Genomic DNA, 12,095 nt, shown 5'->3' on the forward strand with positions numbered 1-12,095 from the left:
ACGCACTGTCGCAGGGAGTTGTTCCATGCGTGCTGGGAAATATTGTTAGATGAGGACTTTCTTCACGCCTATCGCTATGGTATCGTCATCAAATGTGCCGATGGAGTGCTACGGAGAGTCTTTCCCCGAATTTTTACGTACTCAGCTGATTATCCTGAAAAGTGTGTTCTTTCCGGACTGTTCAACCACGTCGAATCGCTCATCAATCTATAGAGTTTTGATAGCGACTATTAAGGACATGGGTTTGTGTCCCTGCCCTCGATGTCTCACACCGAAAAGTTCATTTAGTTTTCTTGGGCTCGCGAGGGACATGAGAAGCCGAATAACTAATTTACGAGTATATGTCATGGCGAAGGTCGTGAAGGCTCGCGAGTTCATCTCTAGTGGAAGCACTGTTGACGGTGCAAAGGTTGAGGATAGTCTTGGAGAAGGCTCTTGGGTACCTGTCCTGGTAAGCGCAGCTACTTCCTTACAATTTTATAATTGACTACACACTATTTTATGACAGAATGTGTTTGTCCGGAAGCTCGGACCATTCGGCCTTGACCCATTCCGCATGCTTACCGTCGACTTCATGCATGAGTGCGAATTGGGCACTTGGAAAGCACTATTCTCGCACCTTATTAGACTGCTTTATGCCATCCCCGGGGGTAGTCAGCTTGTCGCGACCCTCGACGAGAGGTACGAGATGTTCATATGGACCTGTTGAAAATCACTAACTCCCAATCTTACCGCAGATTTCGACAAATCCCGACATTTGGCAATGGCGTAATCCGTAAGTTTTCGAATAATACCTCTGAGATGAAGCGATTGGCAGCGCGTGACTTTGAGGACATCTTGCAGGTTTGCGAGTCATGTGTTTTCTGTCTACGAATTGCTAAAATGTTCTCAGTGTGCGATTCCGGTTTTCGAAGGGCTGTTCCCCGCTGAGCATGATGCGCTAGTGCAGTCTCTTCTGTATCAATTTGCCCAGTGGCACGCGCTCGCCAAGCTCAGGATTCACTCGGAGTCTACGGTTGCTTTTCTCGAAGAAACATTCAAGAAACTGTCTCAGAAGCTCCGCAAGTTCCAAGTTTACACCTGCGCTGTATTCAATACCGTAGAATTACCCAAAGAAAAATCAGCTCGTCAGCGAAAGGCCGCCGAACGCTCAGATACTAATAATACCTTTGCAGAATCGAGTGGGGCGAGGCCAAAAAAATTCAACTTGGCTACCTACAAGTTTCACGCAATGGGAGACTATGTGAGAACCATCAAGCTCTTCGGAACTACGGATTCTTTCACTACTCAAATTGTAAGTACTATCTGCCTTCATAATAGGTACCTGAAGTCAAGTCTGGCCAGGGGGAGCTCGCTCATAGGGCCCTCAAGTCATTTTATCCGCTGACGAGTAAGTTAGATACCCCGGCGCAATTAGCCAAGCACGAGCGTAGGCGTCGTGTATTACGGCGGGTGGAAGAAGTAGGAGGTATACCTTTCTCTGGCGATCAATCGCGATCCGACGCCCCCCCATCGACGTCCTTCGGAGACCATCACCATATCGCGGCTAACAGGAATACCCCAATACAGCTTTTCGCGTTTCTCCGAGATCACGACGGTGATCCGGCTATCAAGGTAGAAGTAGTATCGCATTTTGAACGCAGTCCGTACTTTACTCACAGCAGTTGTCAGAATTTCCTGCCAAAACTGAAGGACCACATCCTCTACAGATTGGGTGAGCTAGACGTCAGCTATTGTGACCACACCTTTACGGAGGAAGAACGCAACTCCGTGATCATCCCTAACAACACGATATACTCGGTCCATACCATGCAAGTGCACTATACGACTTACGACTTGAGGCGTGAATATGATACCATCAACCCGCGGACCCACGGCGATGTCATGGTACTATCAGGGGAGGCAGCGCCTAGCCACCCGTACTGGTATGCCCGCGTATTGGGCATATACCACCTCGAAGTATGGCTCAACAACGGTGATCAACCTGTGAGGCAGCATATCGACGTCCTGTGGGTTAGATGGCTGGCGGCCTTGCGAAACCATAAATCTGGCATGAAGCATACTCACCTTCCAAAGATTGCATTTGTGGAGGAATTGGACTTGGATGCGTTCGGTTTCCTTGATCCGGGGCAAGTGATCCGAGGAGCCCATCTTATTCCTGCGTTTGCCTCGAAACGTGGTACAAGCGCGCTTCGCCATGGAAAATCATTGGCACGTCCGATGGGGGAGCTCGACGACTGGGAGGAATACTATGTTGGGATGTAAGTGGGGATATCTTTTTCCCTGGCGCCTTAATTCTCAAACTTTTGCGCAAGATTTGTTGATAGGGATATGTTTGTACGTTACACTCACCTCGGTATTGGACATCCAGCCACGCTTCGGAAGATTGCCCAGGACACTCTCGGCTCTTATTCAGTGACAAGGGCCGACACCATCGAGGTCGTCAACGGGGAGGGTGAGGATGATGTCGAGGGTCTTGAAGAATGCGAGGGTGTGCAAGGGGATGATGACATCGGGGGTCTTGAAGAATCCGGTGACGAGCTTAGTGATGGGGAGCTGGATGAGGAAGACAGTGAAGAGTGTAGGGATGACTCGGAGGATGACGACTTCGACGATGATTTTTGTTTCTAGAACTCTCTCCCAAACGCGTACTCCATCGCTTCAATTTCACTCACTCAAGCTTTCAAAGCTTGTTTCTTCTGTACGGTAAGGTCAAATTTGATTATGTGATGATCGATGGCAGAATTATGCTGATGGGGGTTCTAGGTTGGCCCCGCGCGCTTCCTTTTATTCCTTCACACTTTGACAACCTCGATCGCACCTTCCACGTCGAAAACTACAGCGAAGAGACGCCCTCCCTCATCGTCCACGACGACAACATAATCACTCCGCTCGTTGTCTGCCACCTTTTCGCGCGCTTCATCTGCTGTCGCTTCGTCGCCCGCTTCGGTGTTGACCTCTCTTATTTATCTACTCCCACGCGTCACGCACATCGACCGCCGTTGCTCATCGCTGTCACGTTCATCGCCGACGCCATCTACCCTATCTCTAGTGTCGTTCGCAATCACTCATAGCACATAAACACACCTCTTTGCCAGCTTGTTTTTTCGATTGTAGCCATTTCAGCAATCACTATCTCACGCTACCTCCCACGTACCACATTCATAACATTATACGGCTGTTGGTGTCCAATTTCAATTTCTAGTCTTAACCGTCCCACATACTTGTTTGCAATTACCCCGCGTACCATTCTACACTAATCTGATGTCCATAGCGTCCATCCAAAAGTTCGAAGAGAACTTCATCAATCGTTCGTTGCTCGATTCTCTCGAAGCCCAAGGAAACGCAGAACCCATTCATCCATCTCCGCAACTTGCCGTGTCTCACTCAAACTGTGGTGGCAATACTTCTAGTACTGATGCCACCGGCTCATCTCGCCTGCATCAGCCAGACGGTCTCCCCTCGCAACCTTATTCAAATACAAACGAGATATTTCGTTCTCATCAGCCCTTAAATTTGCAGCACCAACTCTCTCAGCAATTTCAGCAGAGCGCTTTTGGGTCTGTCGCATTCGAGTCACGTAGCGGGTATGATTTCGGAACCAACTCTCCGCTAGGAGGCAGTAAGGTTCGTCAACAATTTTCTTCCTCAAACCCGTTCCCCCAAGCGCGTTTCTCTAAGTGCCAACAACAATCGCAGGTCCACGACGCATATCATCCACTATCGCACAGTAACTCTATTTCTCAGATGCCTTTCCTGAACGACATACGCCTTCAAAGCCGGACGCCGTATGATCTCCACTTACAGTCTAACGGTGGCACTGCAGCAGTGTTAGCAAGCAGTGCGAGGCTCATGGGTAGCGTTGGGCAGATGAATTTAAACGTCGAGTCGCAGAGTGTTGATAGTGGGCGGCCAGAAGAGATTTCGACCATCTTTGTGGTTGGATTTCCTGATGACATGCAGGTATGTGCTGAGCCATTTGTGACGTCCCGCAACTTCTGACAGCTTGTGTGTAGGAACGCGAGTTCCAGAATATGTTTACGTTCTCCTCCGGCTTTGAGGCTGCGATCCTCAAGATCCCAAATAAGGATTATACGGCGTACGGGTCGCCCAGCGGCACGACTTCGACAGCTCCATCTGGCCTCCCTCTCCGTGGTGGCCAGCCACCTCGAAAAGAGATAATAGGTTTCGCCAAGTTCCGTACTCGTCAGGAGGCGCTTGAGGCGAGAGATCTGCTTCAAGGCCGCTGTATCGACATCGAGAAAGGTGCAATTCTGAAGGCCAAAATGGCGAAGAAGAACTTGCACACCAAGCGAGGCGTTCAAGGTATGGGTGCCACGACATCCGGAGGTGGTGTTGCATCCTCCTTCCTCCCTGAGTCATTCCAACTTCGTCACCCCTTCGTTATCTCTAATATACTAGTTTATCACTTGTTGTCTTAGGTACATTCCTGTCCCTGCATTGACTCGTAGCTTACATTTCGCGTTCATCGCATATTTCGATTCAGCTACCACCTGTTTTGTGAACTTCAGGTTACCGCCCCAGCACTGTCTCGATATTCTGATCTACACGCGTTGCACACGCGCGTTATGCATATAAGTGACTCAATGGTTCGATGCTGCTGGATCGTCAAAGAAATCTAATTCATTCAAACATGACGCGCGGATTTATCAGTAATAGAGCCGTTTTTCTATTCACTATCTCGATAGAGCACTGATTAAGCCTTCGCTTACCGTTGTGCTGGAGGAATCAACTCTCATCTAGGATGAACGCTTGAGTAGAAAAATAAATAGGAACTTGATGATCGCCACTGGGCCAGTCGCAAATTTCATTTGCCCGAGTTGGTCATAATATAGACGGAACAACTGCCTTCCGTTTCTTTTGGGGAGATTATGCTTCAGTTGCAAACAGTGCTGCGACTCACGGTATATGCACGTGCCTGAAGAAATCTGGTGTAAGTCAAAGCCAGATAATGAGTGAATGATCTCGGATATCATTGTAAGCAACTGTCTTTCTTCTCTTTTGGTCTGACTAGGAAAGACTATAGCTCAATAGCAAACGGTGCTGCGACTCGCGTTATATGCACGCGACTGAAGAAATCCGTTGTAAATAGAAGCCAAACAATAAGTGGATGGTCTCGGATATCATTGCAATCGAAGCAATATTTAAATCTCCCGAGAAAGCCTTGTAAATACAACAAAAAAGAGGGAATATTACATTTCCTAACAAATGGGTCCTAATTAGACTGTCATACCTTGCTGACCGGGATGAACAAAAGTCGTGACCATGCCGGGAGCTCTCATACGAATTTAGGTGAGATGACAAGCGCTAATGGTGTTTTCCGGGATAAAGTCTTGAATGATCTTGTAGTTCAAAACATAACGAAGGGAATTTTATATTGCTCAAGATGTAGGACCTAGCTACGCTATTATAACTTGCCTGCCACGATGGTGCAATATCGCAACAAGGTCGCAAACTCCTCATGGTAAACTAGACTTTCAGACATTCATGGCTATATACCGACAACTCAAATTTCTCCCGCTATACATAGCCATCTTTAGCGGAAGCAGGATTATGTCCTCCTATAGTTCCCACGGCTACCATACCAAGGACTCATCGGTTCTCTGATGATAATCCCATCATGATCATTCAGCGAGTCTGCAGCGCCTGCAGATTGAATGGTACATTTCCTGCAGTATTATCATGTTCAAATTGGACCTTCGATGCTCATCTTAGCTGTGAGCGCATCAGTAAACCACTTTGCACTGTGCAGCGCTGTACAGCGTGCAAGCGCTACAGCTTGGTCCCAATTAGCCAGTCCATCACAGCGACACCTTGCGCTGTGAATCTCTGTACAGACACCTACAGACCGCCCAGTAATTATGAAAATCTACTTGAATTGCAAATTTTTTCGCTGTCCATCTCTGTACAGACACCCACAGAGCACTCAGAGACCCGGAGCTGTACAGACATTTGCTCGCTGTACTGCTTACACACACTGGACAACACAAAAATTTTAAAACAAAAAAACAAAACCAATATATTGAATCACATGACCACGACAAACAGTAAATACAATGATACGTGCGCCAAACATGATAAATGCTTGATATAAACTGGGGAGCGGGAATACGAAGCTTTTAGTCAAGAAGAATCTGCAGGTGGTCGTGTCTGGCATCAACAACTCCTTCGAGATTCATAGCTGCAGCCCTGTACAAATGAAAATCAGTAAAAAAATTATCAGAGAGAAAAGATCCTCACCATCCCGCTGCAGCCCATTCTCGCAGTTGAGCTGACAGCCTAGGCCCATGATACGCATCCTCAAGGATATGTTTGAGCAATTCGAGCATCCGACAATAGACGGGGCCGTAGTCCTTGGTGGAAAAGTTTGGGTATGACTTCCCATGTCCGTTTTTCACAAGACCGTCGAAGACACAATTGAACTAGTTTCAAGACAGAAAATTAACACATGACATTGGCGAGGGAGACGAAATTACCGCCGCAGCAACCAAAGCCAAACATGAGAGTGGCAATTCCGTGCTAAAGGTCTCCGGCATCCTTCGTGCAATTCGATATGGTCCTGTGTAAAAGAATGTGATGACGGCTTCACGAAGGGCGGGATGAGCGAAGTTTCGTGTTCTCCCCTAGAAATCTTCCATCAGTAGAGTTGCGATCACCACAAGATCACTTACCTGATCGTCCACCCCAAAGCGTAAGAAGAATGCTTCCTTGATCAATTCAGCAGCAGTGTGCTCAACCCAAGCAGCACGTTCCTGAACGGGGACAGAAAGCGGAGGAATAAGCGAATATGATACTGGTGCAATGCTTATGGCTGTTTTCTTCAAGTCAGATCGCCAAGTCGAAAGATCGTCGTACAGCTTTAATACAGACTGTCAACGAGATATTGGCACAAAGTCAGTTATGCACGCACCAACCGAGTCATATTAAATTTGTGTTCTGGCCAAACCCCTGCATCAGAATATGACATATTAGTTCGAGAACGAATGAGAACGAACAAGTGCCTACCAGCTTCAAATTGTTTACCGTTCGTATCCCACACAACCAATACTGCAATGAGAACTTCAGTGATTGTTCCTGGAAGATTCTTCACCAAAGTTGGAAACGGGTTCTCCAGGGCGTGTTGCACACGACATTCTACTTTGGCGTCCTCCAAGAAACTTTTCCAGCGTGGTCCGTACCAAGATAATTGATCGGGTGTTGGCCCACCACGCGATGACCTAGACTTTTTGTTTTTCAATGGCTGAACATCACACTCGGACACTTGATTCAGCAGTTCGAGGGATTCAGGATCAGGAAGACGGGGCTTTCCGTTTTTCTTATGATGGCGTTGTAGTACATCGTCAGGCTTCAAGGTGATGGTCTGCTCGATGGTGAGTGTCAATTAAAATGGTCTCCCTGATCTCACCTCAATGTGTTGGGATGCTTGCCGCCGCGGTCCTGGTGAGATATCCGGAGGGTCCTTGAAAGAAAGGCAATGGTAAGCATGATACAATTGAATGATATGGCCATACCTGAGAGCTTTCGTTCCGCTGGATTAACAATATAAAATGAGAGTTACTCCCGGCTTGAGCAGAAAACTTACCGAGGTTTTATCAAGGCTCGTCTGGGCAACTACATCATCTTCATCGCGTGAGTACTGGAACTGAATTTCAGGTGTGAGAGGGCGAGCGACTGGAGATTGCGAAGGTGGTACATCCTCCACAAACCCTATAACATTGAATTAGTGAAGCGAAATCACACGACGAGAATGTGTACCTGGGTGTTCTTTCTGGCGTCGGCCAGCCTCCCCCCAACCAAACTGCTGTGAGCTCTTGACCGTATCATCATTTCCCCCCTCCTCCTCGTCATCCTCTCCGCTGTCCTCTTCATCAGCATCTTTATCATTGCTATCATTGCTGTCATCACTGCTACAGTCTTTAGAGTCACTGTCATCAGATTCAAACGACGTCAGACGACGCTGAGCCCTAACAGTGTCATCATGCTGACGTAGGGCTGGATCTAAATTCTCCTCCCGAAAGACGGACCTTGGCAAAACCACTGGATATTCAGAGACAGCGTTCTGGGTATGTCGCTCAGCAATTGCATCCTGAGTTCGCTTCTCAGCGATAGCGTCCCGAGCTCGTTGCTCGGCAATGGCATCTCGAGCTCGTTGCTCGGCAATGGCGTCTCGAGCTCGTTGCTCGGCAATGGCATCTCGAGCTCGTTGCTCGGCAATGGCATCTCGAGCTCGTTGCTCGGCAATGGCGTCCCGAGCGCGCTGCTCAGCGTCCTTCGCCCCAATGGTGACATGCGGGTTGTGCAATGCCTGAATATTGGGCTGGGCAGTACCGGAATGAGCTATTTCTGTTGGAGCAACAAATCCAAACCTTCCACCAGGTTGCTGGGATGTAAAGCTGGGCCCTGTGGCGATAATGTCCTTGGCTGGGGCATCTGGAGCATCCCTAACGAGTGAGCTGTAGGGTGGAGGAACTGCCTACGAAACAATCAATATGAGTAACAGAATTAATTGGACGCCTACCTTTGAATGATTCTTTCGACCTCTACGACGCGGTTCTGGGGCTTGAGGATTGACTGGAACATTGAGACCAAGGGACGTTGTACCCTTACGTTCTTGAGTCCGAGGCTTGGATTGCAATACTGATCCAATCTTCTCCAGTTGTGCATTCCTACCTCCAGTTCCCGCGTTAGGGCGACCAGAACGCCGGGGAGCATTTTGTTCCGCTTCTGCTCCAGTCAGGCCAAGGGACACGAGGGGTACCGTGCTGGGTACCTCAGCAATGTCTGCAGCCCGAGACTTCTTTGGCAAGCCGGCCTTTGAAGCATCGGATCCTTTGCGCTTGCCAGATCGTTTCTTCTTAGGACTGGCGATGGCACGAGGAGGCATGACTGTAATGAAGAACAGAGGAAGAAGTGACTCTGATAAATTATCCCAGACTTATGATGATTTTATACCATGGCTCATCCGTGTACTAATACTTAATAGCCGTATGGGTAGCGAGAGAAAAGTTTATCATTAATAAGAATGATAGTAATAAAGAAACATACCACCATGAGGATTGTTACTATCACGTCGTACTCCGAATCGATTCGCATGACTAGCGTGAAAAAACCTTCGTCGTTGGTAATGGTACTCATAAGAGAAATTGCCGATCACGTAAGCAAAAATGCTACACATAACATGAATCGTACCAGAACCTACTAGTAGTGATACTATATCAGATCCTGGCGTACTACTAGTATCTTGATTGTAAAAAGATAAACACTTGAAAAAAGCTTGAAAAAGAACGATATAGTCAGAACAACAATATCATAGGTACTGGTCAGTGAACTATAGTAAAAACGCAACATACTAATAGTACAAGCCAGCGAGATTCTAGAAATACTACTGCTAAAGTTAAACATGTCATTCATACTAAGTCAGTGAAGAAGAAAAATAGCTGAATATGTGTAATGAGTAGGCTTCACCTCCTGGTCATGCGTCACTGCCCGATGCTGAGTCAGACTCGGTATCACTATGATGAGACTTTTGCCGCTTGGGTGCTACTACAGAGGGAGGGTCTGAAGCAATCTGTTTGCCCTTAACATGTTTCGTGAGAATGGCAGCATCATTCCTGAGCATGTCCACAGCAGATACGAGCTCCTCGTCGTCGGGGAGTTTGTCGAGATGAGAGTTGAGTACAGCGAGAATGGTGTCGAAGGTAACGGGGTGGATCATGTTGTCCACCAGAACTCTACGCCACTCTACTGCGAGGGGGATCAGCTGCTTGAAGTACGGGTGAAATTGGTCTGTGAGACGCTTTTCCTCTCCTGGATAAGCGAAAAAGGTGATCTTGAAGGCTGCGCACGATCCCAGGTCAAGGCTGGTCCAACGATCCACCAACGAATTGGGCAAGCGCTCCCGCACCATACCGTTGGGACCACAAAACTTGATGCAAACCCAAGCGAACACGAAAAAAAGGGACTCCAGGTCATCCGCATAGCCTTGGATGACGTATGATACAGGTAGCACCAGAGAATCAGAGGATGATTTCGGGGTTTTTGGTTTGTCGACTGAATTGCGTCCCCGAGTCTCTTTCTTCTTCGCCGTCTTCTTCCTCTTCGATTCCAGGTCCGCCTCCTGCTGCAGGACCGCATATTGATTGAGAAGTCCGCATGACATGAAAGGGACTGTGCCCTGGCAAATCAATTAATGAACTGAATATTTAATGAATAAGGTGTACTTACTGTACCGCCAATAGGATATTTATGATCCGAGGCAATCCGAACGGCAAACTCCCAGTCAATAAGAAACCCTTCACTACCTTCAGGTTCGTCTAGGATCATCGCGTTGTTGAGACTACAGTCCCGATGCAAAATCTGACATTCCTCCACCGCAGCTTGTTGAACTAACATCAAAGAGTATCAGTCCAAGACACCTGTACCCCAAAGTACTAAAAACTTACTCTTAACGATATCCCTTAGTGCCCGCACAAACTCCTTCAGTGTTCGGAACATGTGAAGGGGGCGACCACATGGCTTCAAGACAAGACGTACATGAGTACGACTAGTGCCCCTGGTACTCCGGCGTTCTTTCTGCCGATATTTTCGGGTAACATCGGGATCACCATCTGACTGTTCAACGACCCAATGATCCACCAGCTTTGGAACGCCAGGGAGGCCATCCATCAATTCCAGCATCTTGATCTCATTCAAGACTACATTGTCGTCCTTGCCTACAACCCAATGGTCTTTTATTATGTAGTCTTCATCGTCTAAAGTTGCCAAATAGCAAACGGTTCCGCGACCAACAAGACCTCGGCTCGCAAAAATGATTCTTCTTATAGTGTAGACCTTCTGCCCTACACGTATTTTACCGCAAGGTTCAGGTGATTGAGCAGAGTAAGGGAATTGGGAAGGGAGAGGGGTGACAGAATAGATGCTCTCGGTCATCTCAGCCTGGGGCATTTGGGATGCGAGGCTGAGAAGGGGAGCACTACGGGTTGCAGTGGGGTGCACTGGGAGGGAGGGGGGTGGGAAATGCTCTTCGTCCATCGAGTAATGTGTAGCGGAACCGCTCGGACCTTCTTCCGTCGAGTCAGAGTCACTAGAGTCACTAGCGACTACTGATTCAAGGGCATCACTGGACGACACTCCATCAGGATCCTCGGGAAATGGAAGGGAGGAAGTGGATATGGCAACAGTACAGTCCGTCGTACTTGGTCGGGCAGGAGCGTTTCTAATGGGACGATAGCAGTTGATATCTTTGAATCGGGGTGGTGAAACAATCTTTGAGAATGAGACTGTCGGATCATAGCCGACGCACTCTAGACTCCCGAAATTGATGGCAGCGATTATATGTGAAAATATGTCCGGTTGTTGGTAAATATCGAAGCGAGGAGACACGGCGCCACCAGAGTGATCATACATTAGGACTCTAAGGTGGCGATATTCATCTGTGAATGATAATATGAGAGCAAAGCGCCTCCATGGCTGTTCACTCATCATAATATAGGCATGAGTATCTGCAGCCTTCCCGAGTCGCATCGCAGGCCGGTATCGACTGTGAGTGAGTTCGGCTGATACCCTGATGTTCCCCCACTTTGCCGATATATCGTCAGATAGAACGAGATCTGGCTTGCGCTTGATGTCGCTGCCAGGTAATGCCTTCTGTGCACTGGCTGCGCTCCATGTGCTGGTTGCAAAGCGCATTTCTACTAGTTTGGGCTGCGACGCTGCCAAGCAGCCAGCCAGAGCATTGAGAAACGCAGCAAAGATTTCTTCGTGAGTTGCTTTCTGCATATCATCACCCTCTGACTCGCCCTCTGACTCGCCCTCTGACTCGCCCTATGAGTCTGCGCCCGAACGACTACTACTGGCATTTTTAGGAGGGTCAACTGGAAGGGCCCAGTTCCAAGCCTTCGCTTCAGTATTGTACAGTGGCACAAGAGTATCGGGCGATGTCCCGCTGAATTTCTCGTTGATGCGTTGGTTGCGATAAAGGATTTTTCCGAATGGGATTTTAAGGCTGAATACATCGGGAAGAGGAACCGTGAAAGACTGAAATATTTTGGAGAGCAGGTGTCCCAGCGGTTGCG

At 48.1% G+C, this 12,095-nt stretch overlaps 3 protein-coding genes across 3 annotated transcripts; 1 reads left to right on the forward strand and 2 right to left on the reverse strand.

Moving 5' to 3' along the window:
- Positions 1 to 3,915: 3,915 nt before the first annotated feature.
- Positions 3,916 to 4,334, forward strand: F5891DRAFT_897011 (uncharacterized protein; the record flags this gene model as incomplete). The annotated part of the gene is made up of 2 exons (XM_041373383.1): positions 3,916 to 3,963; positions 4,017 to 4,334. Coding segments are annotated over 2 exons (366 nt in total), but the record flags the coding sequence as incomplete, so codon positions are not given.
- A 1,806-nt stretch (positions 4,335 to 6,140) lies between these two features.
- Positions 6,141 to 8,905, reverse strand: F5891DRAFT_987256 (uncharacterized protein; the record flags this gene model as incomplete). The annotated part of the gene is made up of 12 exons (XM_041377880.1): positions 6,141 to 6,210; positions 6,262 to 6,443; positions 6,498 to 6,644; positions 6,693 to 6,890; positions 6,932 to 6,969; positions 7,027 to 7,381; positions 7,427 to 7,480; positions 7,533 to 7,550; positions 7,604 to 7,728; positions 7,777 to 7,925; positions 8,046 to 8,494; positions 8,540 to 8,905. The coding sequence occupies 12 exons, from the start codon at positions 8,903 to 8,905 to the stop codon at positions 6,141 to 6,143; spliced, it is 2,151 nt and encodes a 716-aa protein (XP_041217574.1).
- A 1,382-nt stretch (positions 8,906 to 10,287) lies between these two features.
- F5891DRAFT_896511 (uncharacterized protein) lies at positions 10,288 to 10,557 on the reverse strand (the record flags this gene model as incomplete). The annotated part of the gene is made up of 2 exons (XM_041373373.1): positions 10,288 to 10,406; positions 10,464 to 10,557. Coding segments are annotated over 2 exons (213 nt in total), but the record flags the coding sequence as incomplete, so codon positions are not given.
- Between the last annotated feature and the right edge of the window lie 1,538 nt (positions 10,558 to 12,095).

Source organism: Suillus fuscotomentosus (assembly GCF_016647785.1).
Source record: "Suillus fuscotomentosus strain FC203 chromosome Unknown F5891scaffold_152, whole genome shotgun sequence".
In the NCBI taxonomy this organism is placed as follows: Eukaryota; Fungi; Basidiomycota; class Agaricomycetes; order Boletales; family Suillaceae; genus Suillus; species Suillus fuscotomentosus.